Source organism: Hemibagrus wyckioides, linkage group LG21, assembly GCF_019097595.1.
Source record: "Hemibagrus wyckioides isolate EC202008001 linkage group LG21, SWU_Hwy_1.0, whole genome shotgun sequence".
NCBI classification, from domain to species: Eukaryota; Metazoa; Chordata; class Actinopteri; order Siluriformes; family Bagridae; genus Hemibagrus; species Hemibagrus wyckioides.
Window position 1 is genome coordinate 12,619,597 of NC_080730.1, and position 18,997 is coordinate 12,638,593.

The window sequence follows — 18,997 nt, forward strand, 5'->3', positions numbered from 1 at the left end:
AAATAAATAAATAAATTCTTCCCTTAGTATTAACTAATACTAAGGGAAGAATTTATTTATTTATTTTAAAGAAGGGGTTCGCTAATATAATTATGTGCCTAAATCTTTTAAACTAGCCAGAATCAAACCCGTTTAAAAATCCCGGCCTCAACCTGTGTCCGCTAACCAACTAAAGGCCAATATCAAACCTCTCCTTTATCTCTAAATATATTGCCACTATATGATGCAGAAATACTATTTCATAATTTTGTTACCTCTAGGTTGGATTATTGCAATGCCTTACTGTCTGAATGGTTCAGTAGGTGCATAAACAAGCATCATTTCATCCAGAATGTAGCAACTAAAGTCCTAAATAAAACCAGGAGATACACTATATTGCCAAAAGTATTCGCTCACCCATCCAAATAATCAGAGTCAGGTGTTCCAATCACTTCCATGGCCACAGGTGTATAAAATCAAGCACCTAGGCATGCAGACTGTTTTTACAAACATTTGTGAACGAATGGGTCGCTCTCAGGAGCTCAGTGAATTCCAGCGTGGAACTGTGATAGGATGCCACCTGTGCAACAAATCCAGTCGTGAAATTTCCTCGCTCCTAAATATTCCACAGTCAGCTGTATTATAAGAACGTGGAAGTGTTTGGGAACGACAGCAACTCAGCCACGACGTGGTAGGCCACGTAAACTGACGGAGCGGGGTCAGCGGATGCTGAGGCGCATAGTGCGAAGAGGTCGCCAACTTTCTGCAGAGTCAATCGCTACAGACCTCCAAACTTCATGTGGCCTTCAGATTAGCTCAAGAACAGTGCGCAGAGAGCTTCATGGAATGGGTTTCCATGGCCGAGCAGCTGCATCCAAGCCATACATCACCAAGTGCAATGCAAAGCGTCGGATGCAGTGGTAAAGCACGCCGCCACTGGACTCTAGAGCAGTGGAGACGCGTTCTCTGGAGTGACGAATCGCGCTTCTCCATCTGGCAATCTGATGGACGAGTCTGGGTTTGGCGGTTGCCAGGAGAACGGTACTTGTCTGACTGCATTGTGCCAAGTGTAAAGTTTGGTGGAGGGGGGATTATGGTGTGGGGTTGTTTTTCAGGAGCTGGGCTTGGCCCCTTAGTTCCAGTGAAAGGAACTCTGAATGCTTCAGCATACCAAGACATTTTGGACAATTCCATGCTCCCAACTTTGTGGGAACAGTTTGGAGCTGGCCCCTTCCTCTTCCAACATGACTGTGCACCAGTGTACAAAGCAAGGTCCATAAAGACATGGATGACAGAGTCTGGTGTGGATGAACTTGACTGGCCTGCACAGAGTCGTGACCTCAATTAGAACGGAGACTGAGAGCCAGGCCTTCTCGTCCAACATCAGTGTGTGACCTCACAAATGCGCTTCTGGAAGAATGGTCAACAATTCCCATAAACACACTCCTAAACCTTGTGGACAGCCTTCCCAGAAGAGTTGAAGGTGTTATAGCTGCAAAGGGTGGACCGATGTCATATTGAACCCTATGGATTAGGAATGGGATGTCACTTAAGTTCATATGCGAGTCAAGGCAGGTGAGCGAATACTTTTGGCAATATAGTGTATGAACACATCACTCCTATTTTATCCCCACTGCATTGGATCCCAGTGAAATTTTGCACTGATTACAAAATACCATTACACACAACTATTAGCACTCAGTTCACTTGCAGTTTGGTATCTACATCCAACTTGGGTGAACAGTGTTGGGTGAACAGCACTCCCTGTTTTAAGGAACTAAATAATTTAACAAAACAGGATTTTTGTATAAATTTTCATATCTGGTTACAAGTCCTTTACAGTCATTGACTTCCTGAAGTCTGGAACCCTTAGATATTGCCAGGTGCTGGGATTCCTCCCCAATGCTCTGCCAGGCCTGCCAATACTGCCAGTATGTGTTTTCAGTTCCTGCTTATTCTTTGGATGTTTCACCTTCAGTTTTGCCTTCAACAAGTGAAATGAAAGGCCAGTTGGATTCAGATCTGAAGTGACTGACTTGCCCATTGCAGAGCATTTAGTTAAAGAAACCCAGATATAAAAATTTAATTTATTTTAAACAACAAATTTATAACAACAAATAACACATGGTAGAGAATATAATTGGAGGATTGGCAAAGCTAAGTGCAAGCTTTATATAAAAGCTAAACACAAAACACTGTACTGAGAAACACTACATATATAAATGATTGTATTATGCAGTGTGATTTACCTGAAAACAAGAACCTGAAAACAAATTCTAAGAAGCCTTTCCTGTTGAACGTCCACTCAAAAACACTGCTGAATGATTTTTTTAAGACAAAACAATAATTGCTCAAATTATGAGAGAAGTTCTAGGTACACTATTCAAACAAATTATTCACACTTCAGTATTTTCCAATCACTTCATCCTATCAAGTTCTTCAGTGCTGTGTCCATTTGATACTTTTCAGATCAATGCCTTCCTGCACCATCTCCCACAGTGGACTGTAAAATAAAAACAGTCAGAAAAAGCTACAAGCATTTGTTTCACCAAGGAAATGTAAAGGTAAGTTACCTCATCTCCCGTAGACGCTGAACCTGCTGAATGCACTTCTCTGCTGTGTAGTCCACTTCCTCCTCTGTAGTAAAGCGCCCAATTCCAAACCTGTGCAGATAATAGCTGCAGTTATCCTAAGGTATGTGCACACTAATTAGCATATGCAAATTTCAAACCTAATGCCTACCGAATTGAGGAATGGGCAAGATCCTCATCTGTTCCTATTGCTCTAAGTACGTAGGAAGGTTCTAAAGAAGCAGAAGTGCATGCACTAAAAACAAGGAACTATTCTTAGTTATTCTTAGCAAGACAACTTTTAACACAGAGTAAAACACAACTCATATTTAAAGATTTTCATGATTATCTGAGTAATAACTAACCTCCCAGATGAAAGTGCAACATCTTTTAAGGCCATCAGTAGACTTTCTCCCTCAACATAAGCAAATGATAAATTGACACATCCTAAAGGGGGAGGAAAAGTGCCATTCATCACCATAATATCCAGCACAAAATATACAGCCCTCTCCAAAATTATTGGAATGAGGAGGCCAATGCTTTTGTTTTTGACATTTGTGTTTACAATATAAGGATGAATGAGAGAATAGATGAAAAGAATTTCAACATTAATTTCATGATATTTAAACATAAATAGATGTGTTAAATAACTTTGCACCTGTTAGAACCTGTTAGAACCTGTTAAACAAGGTTCCCTTCGTTTGAACACTCATTTTTCAAATGATCAAAAATAATGCAACATTTAATGCACAAGTGTTTCTTGTTGCACAGGTGTACCCTGTTAGACTAACCGTTTAAACAATTAATAGCTCTGAATGTCTACTTTTGATTTTCACCAAAAAGGATAAACCAAAATGAAGACTAGAGGGCTGCATACATGCCTACAGGGAAAAAAAGGAGCAATACTGAGTTCAAGAAGATCAGAATCTGCACAAACATTTGGCATAGCCAATACAACAATTTGGAACATACTGAAAAAGAAGGAAGCCACTGGTAAACTAACAACCAGACATCAAGCAGGCTGACTGGTTGCAGGCTTGATGCAGTTATTGCAGGCAAGGGATATGCAACCATACATTAAATGCTATTTACTTTGAGACTGTCTGTTCCTATACCTTTGCGAACTTTGCTACCTTTGTCTACTTTTGGTCTGCTACCAAATGTGCCATGTTCTAAGTTATTTAACACCTCCACATGTAAAAAAAACAATAGACCCAAAAGACCCATATATGTCATTATTGTAAGCTGATGTATCAACATCAGTAAATGTGGGGAAATCTTCCAATGCAGCAGCAAAATGAAGGAAAAAAAAACAACTAGCAGTACAAACATAATTTTGAAAGATTATTAGCTGTGGAGCTCAGCTGATAAAAGTGAGAAGTGAAAAATAATTACATATATAGCTTTCAGGATTTTGGCGGCATTACTTGCACTTCTGTATCAAAAGACTAAGCATTTTCATTTTGGACCACACACTGGGTATGTATGCAATCTAGGACAACATATGAAAGTACCTTATCTGATTTTAAAAGATGTGTGTTCACACAACTCAAAATTGAGGTATGTCAATTTTAGGCTTCAAAAAAACCCAAAAACGTTTAGGCACTTTTATTGCAACATTTCAACCTTGTAGCATTGGAATTGGCAGCACAGTGCACCTTGAAGTAGCAGTAAAAATAGCTGAACTGAACGCTCTTGTTCAGTGTCTAATATTAACCTTGTATGACACTTCTTACTTGTAACAGATTTTTTACCATGGTGCTTAGGCTTTTGGACTTCAGACTGGAACATGTAATTCATGTTATGTAACTTATGTAACGTTATGTAACTAATTCAAGGCATTTTATTCACTAGGTGGGGCTATGCATTTCTGCAGTGTAGTGCAATTTTTCATGTTCAGGTATCTGTGGGAGATGAGTTTCTTGAACATCTGTGTCTAACCTGGATATCTGTGTTCAGGATCTCCATTCATCACAACATCAGGAACCTCAGACATTATCTTCTGCAGAAGGCGATTAGCAAGCATGGAGACTCGGGCATGATCATACTGTAAAGGGGGTAATTTTTAGGCTTATATGTTAAGTCCACTTGACCCAAAACACTGCATAGATCTAACTGTTAGGTTCTACCTCCATTTCTTTCTGGGCAATCTCACAGGCAGCACCGAGACCCACAACCAGAGGAGTTGGTACAGTGCCTGAGCGCAGGCCTCTTTCCTGACCACCTCCACTCTGTAATGGCTCGATGCGAACTCTAGGCCTCCTCCTCACATACAGAGCACCAACACCTGGTAATTTACAAAAATCACAATAAATATTCTAAACGTTATTAGCTCAGCATGCAATCTTTATTGTCTTTGAATAAAAAAAAACATGTTATTATACCTTTGGGGCCATATATTTTGTGCCCACTAATTGACATTAAATCCACTTTCAAGGTAGAGACATTAATGGGGATTTTTCCGACCGCCTGGGCTGCATCAGTGTGGAAGAACACGTTCTTGGACCTACAGATCTGTCCTAAGAGAGAGAACATTAGTTGAATAAGAAGGCAATGAAGTAGCTGCATGGTTTTAAAGTTATATACATATAGCCTACTTGGCAGTAAGCATGTGCACCAGTGTGCACTGGAACTATGAGATCCAGTAAAACAGACTGTTTTTATTTTCATGTGAATGGTCAGATTTGAAATCTTGTGGGACAAAGGAAACCTCTAGCAGTTAAAATGAATGAATGGTTTACCACTTTAGTGAGAAAATTTCATATAGGTGCAATTACCTATTTCTTTGATTGGCTGCTTAACTCCGATTTCATTGTTAACAGTCATCACAGACACCAAGCTTGTATCAGAACATACTGTTTCCTCTAATTGCTGAAAAAAAGCATAATGCAATAAAGCAATAAAATTAACAATAGTAAAAAAAAACATTTTCCTTAAAAAATGATATGTGCTAGAAACAAGTTCATCCAAATTCATCTATGCATCACACCTGGAGGTCAATCAAGCCATTGTTTTTTACAGGCAGGTAGGTTACTTTAAATCCCTCAGCCTCTAGGACACGACAGGAGTCTAATACACACTTGTGCTCTGTCTGTGTGGTGATGATGTGTTTCTTCTTGGCTTTATAGAAACGAGCCACACCCTGAAGTCAAAGAAGCATGTTGAAAATAATTTCTCTGCATATTATGAACAATAATCTGCAATGATACTAAACAGTACTGGAAAGTCATGGATAAACTGATAAATTATATGCATGATTGGTAAGATACTTTATGCTCATCTTAAATCATGTTGTCAGTCTTCTTTTGCAACACTTCTTGCTATGAAATATGACAGCACTTACTTTGATGGACATGTTGTTGGACTCTGTGGCACCACTAGTAAACACAATTTCACGTGGATCGGCACCAATAAGAACTGCTACTTGCTGGAGGGGAAATAAACAATAAAGTAGGATATCACAATTTATAACTTCCAGAATGATTTTACATTTTTATAACATTTTAGTGACAAAATGTTTTTGACAAAAACATTTGTTATTGAGGGACAGTATATAAGAGAGAGAGAGTTGATTCAAATACCAATTTGAAGCTACTGAATTATGTAACTCATTCTACAAATTCTGAGTTTAAATCATTCAGCTTTAAAGTGCATAGCAGATACCAGTAGCTGCATCAATCACTGCAGTCAAATGACTGATTGCCCACACCTTTCACTCAGCTTTCAGTAATTTTGAAAACAAAATTATAATCACATTCTTTCTGATGTTCCCTTTTTTTCACCTAGTAAAGCATTCTCTTTCCCTGTTAAATGCACCCCATCCATAGCTGCTCCCAGAATTTATAGCAGGGGCTCCCAAACTATAGGTCACTTTATAAGTAGAGCTGAGAGAGAAACCGCTCTGTTAAAACTATTTTAAAAACTAATAATAGGAATATCAAAGATGTCATTTGTGTGGTACCATTCTGAAATGTTAACTGGGAGACAAGCCACATTTGAATTTATATGGTGCTTGTTATTTACTTTTTTTTGCTATCCTGAGATGCTGCAATAGCATAGTTCAGCAGTTAAAAAAGCAAGTGTCCCTGTCCATGAGAAATGTGCTTCAAATCACATACCTGTATACTATTCCAGAACTTTACCCTTTCCCAAAAATGTCTATTTTGCATACCAGTCTTCAGAATTTTCTAAATTAGTATGGCTTTACATTTTGACTGTAAGATCAGATTTTTCAACATAAGATATAGGCCATGGCAAGAATCATGAATCAGAATGGGACCAGTAAAAATTCATAATGTTCATCTGTAGTTGCTTCACAAAAACATTTGAAAACCTCTAGTTTAAAGAGAGATGAGAAACATTTCTGAGTACAGAAAACCAGCTGACCTTCAGTGTAGCAAGAGAACTTTTAAACATATAGGCAACAAATAAAAACAAGATTTATATAAGTAACCAATCCAATGTTGAATATTGTGTGGCAGGAATATTTCTCTTCATGCGGCACTCTTGCAAGCAAGGCACACTACTCTTAACTAGGGACACTGTTTCAAAAAGCGGCCACCTGTTGGCAAAGAAAGCATTTTTGTCTTGCTGTATTCTAAAAAGTGAGGAAAAAGTCTTAGGTACTTTTCTTGCTCTTTCCATTGCACTCTCACTTTCCCACCCATAAGCATGAGTCCTGGAGTGTGGATTGCCATAGTAGTTCACTTGGAAGGGGAGCATAGCATCCAAGACTCTTGGGTCCTATAAAGACAGACATTAACTATATTGTCCATCACAACAAGGACAACTAAACAGCACTTTTGGTCATATACAATAATTACTGTGGTCAGAAGTCAAGTAATGAATAAAGATTTGAAGATTTGCCACAGACAGTAGATATTAATATACCACATGATTTCAATATTTCTTGCAATGTTATTAGTTCATGTTAATGCATTCTTCTTAATGATAATTATATGAAATACTTCCCATAGGTGTTGTCGCCTGAAAGTCCATGTAGAGTGGCCGCATTTCATTTTTCTCCAGTTCCCTACGTTTGATCCCTTCTGTGGAAGCAGTAAGCAGTGAGAGTAACAGTAACAGGTTAAAACAAAATGAATAAAATATATATTTTGTTTCATTTTCAGTCTAATTTAGTTTCATTTGCATTACATAACGTGTCGACAAACCGCTACATACGCTTTTGATCTACCCCATAGACACCCAGCTAACTACGTTAAACAACTTGGGACTTGTTAGAACTACTAGCTAGCAAAAGGTTAGCAAACAAACATGCACTGTATAAATTCAACTGCGTCATGGGGAGAAACTGGAAAGCACCAGCTGCCAAGGTAGATTTAAACACCCAACAAAAGCTAACATTACCTCTCTGTGGGTGTGTAGCACTGACAGAACTCATTCGAAGGTTAGAAGAAGAAATCCCACGCAGGGAGCCCAAAAGCGCTTTCACAACACTCTTACTTATCATCTTGACCTTAAAAATGATAATCGGGTTTAGAAGTTGCTTTAGAAATCGGGATTTTAATAATGGTTCGCAATCAGTCTTAAGTAATTATGGTCGGTTTTACCTTCACACTGCTAGCTTCAGTAGGACACCTCACACCTCAACAACTGCACACTACGAAAAGATCTTTCCAGCAGTGTGTACAGTAGGAAACGGCGCTGCAGGAGGAACAAGAGCTGCACAACACTGACACGCGGGCGGGCTCCGTCTGTTTATACTATGGAGTTTAAATATCGTACACAAAACACACTGGTTTTTAGATTAAAGATTTATACTATAAGATTTAGAATATAAGAATATAAGATTTCAAAAAACAAAAACTGCTACCTTTTCGTATTCACTCAGTATTACGTCACAGAAACGAAGACCGCACTTCCGGGTGCATAACACCGGGGCTTTGCATCGTATGGGGTGATCTATGGAGTTACTATTTTGGTTTAGTAATGAAAATCACATCATAATTATTTTTTCCAAAAACATAACGTCTCAGTCCCATCTTATTTTTATTTCTCTTATTTCTCTTATTTTGCTATCAGTTTCTTTCTATTTGTGGATTTTATGATACAGTTCTTATATTGCGGAAGCGAATAACTTTTTTCTTTTTTTCAGAGGGTGGGTCTTAGAAGAAGGCGCTTGAATTCAATTCAATTTATTTGTATAGCGCTTTTACAATGGACATTGTCTCAAAGCAACTTTACTTTTAAAAGAAGAGAAACAGAGAAAGGAATAAAAAAATATTAAATTAAATTATTAAACTATTTATCCCTATTGTATACCTTAAAATACAGCTTCGCTGTCGTTGGGGTTCTGCAAGTTTGCCACGCCCTCCAATTTAAGGAGGAGTGAATGGAGCAGAGTACTCAGCTTCAAGAGGACTGTTTTGTAATAAGCTGACAAAAACAATATGGGTAGCTACTGAACTGTCTGGAAATGCATTCACATATATTAATTTATCATACAACTCTCTTCACAAATGAAGTACCAGTTATAAACCGTTATAATTATATAGGTACAAGGCTTAAGTTGGCTGCTTATCCGTATTTTAAGCTCCACCTTAAAAGGTTCTAGTCCTTAAGTCATCGTGACTAAAATGGGCCTGTGGACATGTCATTTGGGATTATTGGATGGTGACGAATTTTTTGAAATATGAAATGGTCTCATATGGCTAGTTCACAAGGTTTTTCACATTAGTATCAAAACAAGATGTTGGGGGGTGTTAGTAGTTTGCAATACAGCCTATTTGAAAATAAAATGTCACTATAAATTTGACTACCCCACACTATTGTCAATGCGTGAGTGCCTATAGTAGGTTAAATGCGGAAATACCATGCAATATTATGTACTCAGTAAGGCCAATTGCAATGGAGATACAGTAAATGTTTGAAAGACACTTTTTTCAGTACCTACTTAGTACTTTGCTATTTTCTTCATCCAGGAGAAAAAATTATTACAGGGTGGAGTGAGCTGGATCAAGTCACCTTACCTTCAGCCACATTTTCAGTTAATATTCACCTATAGACATAGCCATTGCTTTCCACCATTTGCCTTTCTAAACTAACTTGGAAATCTGCATTGTGTTTAGGGTTACTTTATTCCATGCAATGTCTGCCACTCTGGTGCTTGTGGCATCATTTTCTTTTATTAGTATTTTCTGTGCTCAGAATTTCTGAAACTCTGGACATTGAACTTGTGTAGTTTTCTGATTAGCCACAATTAAAGTATCAGCTCTTATGCTTATTCAGCAGTAGAATTTGCTTATGGTTAGTTATAGGCAATATATAGTATTCAAATTTTTTATGTCCCCTGCTATTTCAATAGGACAACCATTATAAGGTAATTATATAGTAATTTTTGTTATTGATTGCCCCTATTGCTGTTCTTGACTTGTATTTAAAGCCTGTTATAGTCCCTCCTTTTTGAAATGGTTAGGAATCACTTCAATTTAATCTAGACATACTGAAATGATCTATCATCCAACAACTTTGGCATTTTGAAATTATTATTTTTGTTCTTCTTTTCTATATAGTTCAATAACAATACCATTCCATTGTACAAGATGCAATCCTTTAATCACAGAACACACATATCTGTTTTATCTGTATGTAGTTTAGGTTGTTAATAAATTGAAACTTTATGTAGTGGCCTTTACACATATAAATAACAGAGGCCCCTTTTGCACTCAGATTTATCACTGACAATGTCATGAGAAAGATGGAACAGATATAAGGTTGTTTTTTTACTGGCAAGAATAGACAAGTAAGTTGAGGAGTAATTCAGAGTATGTACTAATTTTTACCTTTTAGACATTCATGGCACTATTTGTCACATAAATCTGAACAGCATAGTATGAAGAGCATTTGAAATGTATGTGCTGTTGTAAAAATACAGGGAGAGAACAAAATGTCAGGAAGTTGGAGAATCCAGATTACATGGATGTAAGGGAGAACATAGATTATAATATCAATCCAACTGGCAAACAAATCCAAATCAAGCGAGAGAGAAATCAGCAACGAGAAATAACAAACAGTGGTCAGTGGTCAGGCAAACAGACAATAGCAAAAACAAACAGCTTAGTATATTGCAACGGAACAATACTTAGTGTACTTTGCAACATACACAGTGTTGCGTTCATGCAGCTTAAATGCCATAGAATAACCCGGAAGTAACCAAAAAGTGGTTTAAGATTCAGGGGAGGGCTCCCTCTGGCGGCTGGGTGGAGGTGATACTTCTTATTTCATTTTTCATTTGCTTATTTCATTTACTGTGCTGTACAACATGAAACATGTGTCTTTACAATAATTTACAAGTTTCAAGACACTTAAAAATGCAGGGAGGGTCAATAGCAGTGCTAAAGAAAAAAAACAAGTAAAACCAAAACACACTTCCCTAATGCCATTTGTGTTATACATGCTTATCTACAAACAAAAGTGAAACCAAAAAACTAGCTACTCCCTTACAAACCTAAGTACAAGGTGTGGCACCCGTCTTCTCTTCATACCCAGCTGTTAATGGACATTGTGTTAAAACCACAATGGCCCTATGCAGCCACATACTTCACTGACATTGTTAGACCCCACCTGGTCATACCATCTGCACCACCTGGAGGAGGTTCTGGAGAGTCTTAGAAAGATTGGGACTGACGGTAAACACAAAGACGGTCAAAGCCGTGTGGGAATACCATCACCACATACCAGCACCTTTGACCTCCCATTCATCATCCAGACAGACACGTTGGAGGTGGGACTTGGCGGCTTCCTGTCAAAGTGTTTTGAGGTGGAGGAGCACCTTTTCCTCTTCATCAGCCACAAGCTAAGCCCCACGGAAAAGAAGTAAGCTGCCCTGAATCTAATTGCCCAACATCTCGTTGAGGAGCTGTGGCTACCTACATTACAGTGCACCACCCCATTATGTGTTACAGCCGTGGATAACCGACCAACTGGGGAGGTTTACATCACACACCAAACTGTCCCCATGACCCCCTAAAGACTAGACTATTTCACACCAAGGAGCTCTTTCTCTATGACAAACTGAGCACCTGAACGAAGAGCTTAGCCGATATCTCAGGTATTGCAGCCGAGAGAAGCATCAGAGAAGCAAGTTCCTTCCCTGGGCAGAGTATGGGTTACCATGATTGGTGTGTGGTTAAGCTAACTGGGTAACATGATCTTGTAGTTCCTAGTGCTTTAAACACGGCTACATTTGATCTACAGGCATTCTTCAGTACTCCCTCCATTGAGAGGTTAGATAATTGTCGGAAGGACATTTAATTAGACATTGCCACATATTTTTGAAATTCATGTGTCAAGGCAACTGGTAAAGAAAGAAATCTATGGTAAATGCTTGTAATAAAGGCTTGTAATGTTGTGGAGTTGCATCTTTTAGGTCTTCCAGTTGACCATGCAAATTGTTATTGGCCTATGTACTCCTGTATTGTACCTACCTAAGACTAAGGTGGCCTTACCTAGGTTTGATCCATTATCTCCACAGATCCTGGGTCTCAAAAGGATGCCCATATAAAGGCACATAAGACGCTTAGAACTTGAAAAGGTGGAGTGAGTGGAGTAAAGGCAGGCTGAACATGAATTGAAGCTCACGATCAGATGTTTGGAGCTGGATTTGGAGAGGGAAATTCATTTACAGGAGTTATATGTGTATTATTATAAATAGTATTTAAATATTAAATATTATATTATATAATATTATTTATATTATTTATAGTATTATTATAAATACTGTAAACTTCTACCCAGCCAAGTTTGCCTCTTCTCCCTGTTCCTAAGCCTGAGCCTCCAGCTCCCCCTCCTGTTATAACCAGTATAGAGGAGGTTGTGGTCTATTATAAGCTTGTCCCCAAGGCTTATCGTCAGAGGTTTCGGAACTTCTGAAAGACACAGACACAAACTTATCTGGAGTTTGCTAGGCAGAAGACTCTCCTTTTTGATAAATGGACTGCAGCTAGTAAAGTTAATAGTCAGGACTCAATGTGGGAATTAATGCTTTTAGAGGACTTTAAAAATTGTCTGCCTGAATGGGTTTCTGTTTCTTGAATGAGTGCAAGGTTACCACTGTTTCCCAAGCTGCTGTGTTAACATCTGGTTCTGAGTGTAGCCCATGATCATCCCTGGTCTGGACACTTGTGGATCACCAAAACATATAATCGAGTGTTAAAATTTATTTATTTATTTTTGGCCATGGCTACTTTTGGCGAACTAGGAAAACCTCCAGCACCCTTGCACCCTTTTCCTGTGATGGGAGAAAAGGTATTAGTAGATTGTGTAGGTCCTTTGCCCAAAACAAAAGCAGTGAAAAGACTGGGATAAGGGTGTACCATTCGTTTTATTTGCCAATCGCGAAGCAGTTCAGGAGTCTTAAGGGTTCAGTCCAGCAGAACTAGTTTTTGGACACTCTGTAAGAGGCCCATTAAAAGTATTAAAATAGACTTTCATGTCTAATAAAGTTTAGCCACATAGAAATGTCTGGTTATACCAGTGCCTTTTGTGAGTGGTGGCAAAGAAAATGTTAGGTAAGTCCCAAGCTAAGATGAAGCGGTGTTTTGACAGAAAATCTGTGTCTTGTGAATTTAAAGTGGGTGACAGTGCTTGTTCTTTTACCTGTTCTTGGGTCTGCTCTGTCTTTAAAGTTTTTAGGTCTGTATGGAATCATTTGGTGCTTGAGTGAAAATGAGTCCTTGACACAGCAGATAGGAAACACAAGTATCATGTGTGTCATATAAATATGTTGAAGCCATTTCTAGACCGGGAAATGCCTGTGGATATTCCAAATGTGAAATTATGTGTAATGAAGTATAGTATCTGTTGGAAGATGCTTTATCCATCCCTATTTGTGCCAAAACATGATGGTATTTTAGACTTTGTTTAGATTATAGAAAACTCAATGCCATAACTGTGACTTGACTCATTTCCTCAAATTAATGATTGTATTGACACTGTAGGTAAGGCAAGTTTTGTCAACAAATTGGATCTCCTTAAAGGATATTGGCAGGTTCCACTAACTACAAGATCTTCAGAGCTGTCTGCTTTTGTGACTCCAGACATTTTTCTACAGTACACAGTGGTTTGAAAGTGGCCTTTTGGTTTGAAAAATTCACCTGCTACCTTTCAGAGACTTGTTAACACTGTTCTTGCTGGTGTACCAAATTGTATAGCGTATCTGGATGATCCACTAGAAAATAGATGGATTTTGTCATGCATTCCTAGAATGGGGCTGGGACAGGTAAGCAAGAGCTCTCATACATTTTGCAACACAAAGCAGTTTAGCCTGTCTAAACACCTCATGCCCCAACTACATTACCTCATGCAGAAGTCGTAGAAAGCCTAGGAGTGCTCCCACCTCCCAGTCAGTTCGAGACTATAGAATTTAGGGACCTGCCCAAATTATTATACCAAAATGACTAACTGTAAACCGTTCATGTGAATTATGGTATAACAACACCACCTGCAATGCCCTTCTGACCCCTGACCCAAATTTTGACCACTTCGGGGCCATTTACCACCATTGTGAACTTTTAAGACAGAGTTAACAGACACATGATGGGAAGTATTCTTAGTATTTGCTTCTTACCAAGCCTTGTTATTTCCATTGGCATTGTTTGATCTTGTTTTGACCTTTTGCTCTGTTTTATTCTTCTTTGGATTACATTTCTGTACCTCGCTGATTGTCGTTTTTTTTTTATCATTAACCATAAGTCTACTCCCTGCTGCCATTTGTGTCTACCAATCTATGTGAATCGTTCCTCCTCACAACTTCCAGTCTTCTCACTCAGTAATTGTGCTCCCCTGTTGTTTCTGCTGGAGACTTTGGAACCAAGGACCTTCTCCAGCATTATTGGTTACAGGTTCAGCATTTAGCTACCACATTTTGAAACAGGTGGAGGAAACAATATCTACTACAGTCATGTGACCAACCCACACTTGTATCATCATCATCATCATCATCATCATCATCGGGTATGGTCACCAAGTGCTTTCTTATCAAGGAGACTAACTCCTATGGAAGCTAATTATGATATTGTAAGAAAAATAAAACAATGAGGGCATCGAAGATCTTAATGAAGAAGAAGTTTATTGCAGCATAGCAGTGTCAAAATACATACAATACAAAATACTTTAGGTTCATAGAAACATTTTATACTTTGTTTCCTGTTTGTAATTTAAATGGGGTTTTGCTTCAAATATAAATAAATTTATTAGAACTAAGTACATAACCCAAATTGCCAGGTGATACTATAATCTAGCCAGATGTCTTTAAATGGTAATCACGGTTATTAAGGAATGGCGTCACTGGATTGAGGAGGCCCAATGCCCATTTCAAGTAATAGTAGACCATATAAACCTGGAGTATATTAAGAATGCTGAGTGTCTGAACCCCATCCAAGCTCAATGGGCTCTTTACACCCTTTTCAATTTCATGGTGACCTACCAACAACATGAAGAACAGCAAAGCAGACAGGAAAATTAGCTCCAGATTCAAACCCAAATCAATCCGATTACATACCGTCTCCAGCTTCCTTCCAATTACCGCATCTCCCCCTATTTTCATGCATCTCTCCTTAAACCTGCTCAGGCTCCCCACAGCATGGAGAACACTGAGCTTAATCCCCCACACTGGAAATAGGTGGATCTTCAGCTTAAGTGGTCCGCACCCTCATAGACTGGGAGGGATAGATAGGGCCCTGAAGAGAGATCCTGTGTAAACACTAATTCTTGACCCATCCGTCATAGCGGACCTGAAGGTGTTCCTAAGAGGGGATGGGGGAGTCTGTAACAATGCCACCTGAAATTTCCAATCCAGACCACCAGAGGAAACCCCCGCCCAATTTTTGACTACTTTTGGGTCATTTCCCACCATTGTAAAATTTTAAGGCACCATTTTCAGACACATGACACAAAGTATTGTTAGTATTTGCTACATACCAAGCCTTGTTATTGCCATTGTTCTATTGTGTTTGTATCGCATGTTTCAGGTTTTATGCTGGATACTCTTCCTGATGCAACCCTCCCATTTTATCCAGGCTTGAGACCAGCACTGAGAGTTAACTCTTCAGTGGCTGGGTTAGCTCCCTGCCTGGGAATCGAACCAGGACTGTGGCATTTAGAGTGTAGGAACCTGCCACCAGACTACTGGGAAGCAGGAAACCTAAAGATGTGTAAACGATAGAAAAGAAATATAATGACAAAGCTACCAAAGGCCAATGATGAATGTAGACAACACATTCACTGCTACATTTGTAAGAGCTGATCACCTCATCAGTCAAAATTATGAAGCATTATTCTTATAACAGTCAGTAGGGGTAGACAAACTAACAAAGACTCAACGGTAGATAAATCAATTAAAAATTAAATTAAACTTTAAATTTAAGAATGTATAGAATGTGTTTTTAATGGGGTTTTTTGCACTTTCATTTTAATATAGAATTATAAAATACAATTCTCATAGAAACTAAATGCAGTCATTTCATTAAAAATGTGGTCACCTAGCATTTATGATAATGTCATAAGGACATTAAAGAATTTACAATGATTTACGTAAAACTTGTATATTTTTAACAATGATTTACAGAATTATATATTTATTTACTAATTTACAGTCTATTTTCAAATTAGGTAACATTATACCTCATCAGTTAATATCACAAGATTATTAAAAATAAAAGGAAAAGGAATTTGATTTTTTTTCCATGATCGTCTGAGAATTTGGTTGTGTGACTTAGTACAGACTGAGAATATTTAAAATATTTCACTGTGGTGAATGTGTCCAGGTAACAGGGTTGTGTGAATGGTGGGAATATATCATAACATGTAATAGATAATGCAAAGTATTTTCATGCTTCAGCTGGTGAAATCTTCACATCCAACATCACTGATGAGAGGTTTATTTAGTCTAAGTGGGTCTGAATCTTGACTCATTTGTGTACTCAAAAACCAAAGGAAACTGTTGCTGTAACTTATAACTGTTGCTGTAGGGGAGAGTGGGCCACAACTGCAGGACACAATATAAGAGACTTCATTTAGTAATATTTAGTTTATTTTAATAATATCTCAGTTATAATCCTTCATAGTCTCTATATGCTTATATAGTCTGCAAAATTAAGTGGTCAGATTCTGACAATTCTTAGTTGTGCACAGGGAGCACGCAGTCACACTGTTCCTGTATTCCAAGCAATTAGCCAAGTAAATTCACACAATTCCCTTTTTTATTTCCCTCATTTGCAGTATGAAAAACAGGACAAGAATAACAGAGAGGGGTGTACTTGCAGGACATGAAGTAATAAGCGGCCATCAGTACCTTTAGATAGCATCTGCAATTAACTATGGCTTGTGTCCAAAGGATGTGGGTTAAACAGCGAAAGGATCAAGTATACCTAAATTAATTCACAGATAATCTACACAGACAAATAATTAAGCAGTAAGTAATTAAGTAAATAAATAAGTAAATATATAAATAAACAAACCACCTTTGCTTCATGTTCTTGTTTATAAGCTATTTATTTTTTTGTAATTTATTTATAATTTCATAAATGTGTGTACCAACAAAATATAGTAATTCTTGTTTTTAATTAAATCTAATTTAGTTGTTTATTGAGGATTTTAATTTGGTCATGATGCAATATACCCTTCACATGTTATAATGCTACTTTTCTTCTTTCCAGGTAAATAATGAAAAAAGTGTGTGTTTATATATATATATATATATAAGCCAAGTAAATTCACACAATTCCCTTTTTTATTTCCCTCATTTGCAGTATGAAAAACAGGACAAGAATAACAGAGTTATATATATATATATATATATATATATATATATATATATATATATATTATATATATATATATATATATATATATATATATATATATATATATATATATATATAAACACACACTTTTTTCATTATTTGGAGCCAAAACGCATGCAAATCAGGGTTATTCCACCAAATACTGATTTCTTAATGTTATTTAGCCAAAGCATGAACACAATTTGTTTACAAATTATTTGCATTTTGTTTTATTTGAGTTATTAAAGCTCTGCAAATACTGCATGATCTTGGGTTATTTTGATGTGTTGTCCTTTAAATATACACTCTAAATAACAATAGTTATATTTTGAATTTAGGAGAAATATTGTCAGCAGTTCACAAAAAATGAAACAAAATCACCAATACATGAACCTGTAAGAAAAAAACATAAGAAACTCATTATTTTTCAGTGGTCTCTTATTTTATTTTTTTCCAGAGCGCTATACATATATATATATATATATATATATATATATATATATATATATATATATATATATATATATATACAGTATCTTACAAAAGTGAGTACACCCCTCACATTTTTGTAAATATTTTATTAAATCTTTTCATGTGATAACACTGAAGAAATGACACTCTGCTACAATGTAAAGTAGTGAGTGTACAGCCTGTATAACAGTGTAAACTTGCTGTCCCCTCAAAATAACTCAACACACAGCCATTAATGTCTAAACTGTTGGCAACAAAAGTGAGTACACCCCTAAGTGGAAATGTCCAAATTGGGCCCAATTAGCCATTTACCCTCCCTGGTGTCATGTGACTTGTTAGTGTTACAAGGTCTCAGGTATGAATGAGGAGCAGGTGTGTTAAATTTGGTGTTATCGCTCTCACACACTCTCATACTGGTCACTGGAAGTTCAATATGGCACCTCATGGCAAAGAACTCTTTGAGGATCTGAAAAAAAGAATTGTTGCACTACATAAAGATGGCCTAGACTGTAAGAAGATTGCCAAGACCCTGAAACTGAGCTGCAGCACGGTGGGCAAGACCATACAGTGGTTTTACAGGACAGGTTCCACTCAGAACAGGCCTCGCCATGGTCCACCAAAGAAGTTGAGTGCATGTGCTCAGCATCATATCCGGAGGTTGTCTTTGGGAAATAGGACTTATGAGTGCTGCCAGCATTGCTGCAGAGGTTGAAGGGGTGGGGGGTCAGCCTGTCAGTGCTCAGACCATACGCCGCACACTGCATCAAATTGGTCTGCATAGCTGTCGTCCCAGAAGGAAGCCTCTACTAAAGATGATGCACAAGAAAGCCTGCGTACAGTTTGCTGAAGACAAGCAGACTAAGGACATGAGCACAAAACTGTTTAAAAAGCTAAACGTCTTGAGTTCTCCTTCCCACACACAGTGCAGCAGTGACTGAAACTGATGCTTCACTAATGACTAGGAGTGCATAAACAGTGCCTCCAGAAACCATTCATCCCACAGTGATAATTCCTTTTTGCTGTAATGCACATCATATATTATCAAATCAGTTATATCAACATTATATGAGAACTGGATGTTTTTCTTACTTCTTTTGAAGTCACTAAAACAACTTAATTGATAGGCGTTCACTCCCTTTCTTTTAACAGACTAAATTCTAATTAAAATTTAATTAA

At 37.6% G+C, this 18,997-nt stretch overlaps 1 protein-coding gene across 3 annotated transcripts; it reads right to left on the reverse strand.

The window, feature by feature from the left end:
• Positions 1 to 2,052: 2,052 nt before the first annotated feature.
• Positions 2,053 to 8,484, reverse strand: nfs1 (NFS1 cysteine desulfurase). Of its 3 annotated transcripts, XM_058373589.1 has the most exons (15): positions 8,383 to 8,484; positions 8,120 to 8,272; positions 7,917 to 8,025; positions 7,520 to 7,597; positions 7,176 to 7,291; positions 5,893 to 5,976; positions 5,539 to 5,691; positions 5,327 to 5,420; positions 4,934 to 5,068; positions 4,679 to 4,836; positions 4,491 to 4,596; positions 2,915 to 2,996; positions 2,722 to 2,805; positions 2,553 to 2,642; positions 2,053 to 2,482 (listed from the first exon to the last, which is right to left on the reverse strand). In XM_058373589.1, exons 3-15 carry the CDS (start codon positions 8,017 to 8,019, stop codon positions 2,419 to 2,421), a joined length of 1,347 nt encoding a protein of 448 aa, XP_058229572.1. In that variant the 5' UTR covers positions 8,020 to 8,025; positions 8,120 to 8,272; positions 8,383 to 8,484; the 3' UTR covers positions 2,053 to 2,418. The 3 variants fall into 3 exon arrangements, with proteins under 3 accessions (XP_058229572.1, XP_058229573.1, XP_058229574.1); XM_058373590.1 differs by lacking the exon at positions 7,917 to 8,025; XM_058373591.1 differs by lacking the exon at positions 2,053 to 2,482 and having other exon boundaries at positions 2,547 to 2,642; positions 2,722 to 2,782.
• Between the last annotated feature and the right edge of the window lie 10,513 nt (positions 8,485 to 18,997).

Coding starts and splice junctions, on each gene's coding strand:
- nfs1 (XM_058373589.1), bottom strand. CDS start 8,019: ATGATAAGTAAGAGTGTTGTGAAAGCGCTTTTGGGCTCCCTGCGTGGG. Junction 4,837..4,933: donor CAAAATATATGGCCCCAAAG/GTATAATAACAT, acceptor GTAAATTACCAG/GTGTTGGTGCTCTGTATGTG. Junction 2,997..4,490: donor TCCTGAACACAGATATCCAG/GTTAGACACAGA, acceptor CTCCCCCTTTAG/GATGTGTCAATTTATCATTT.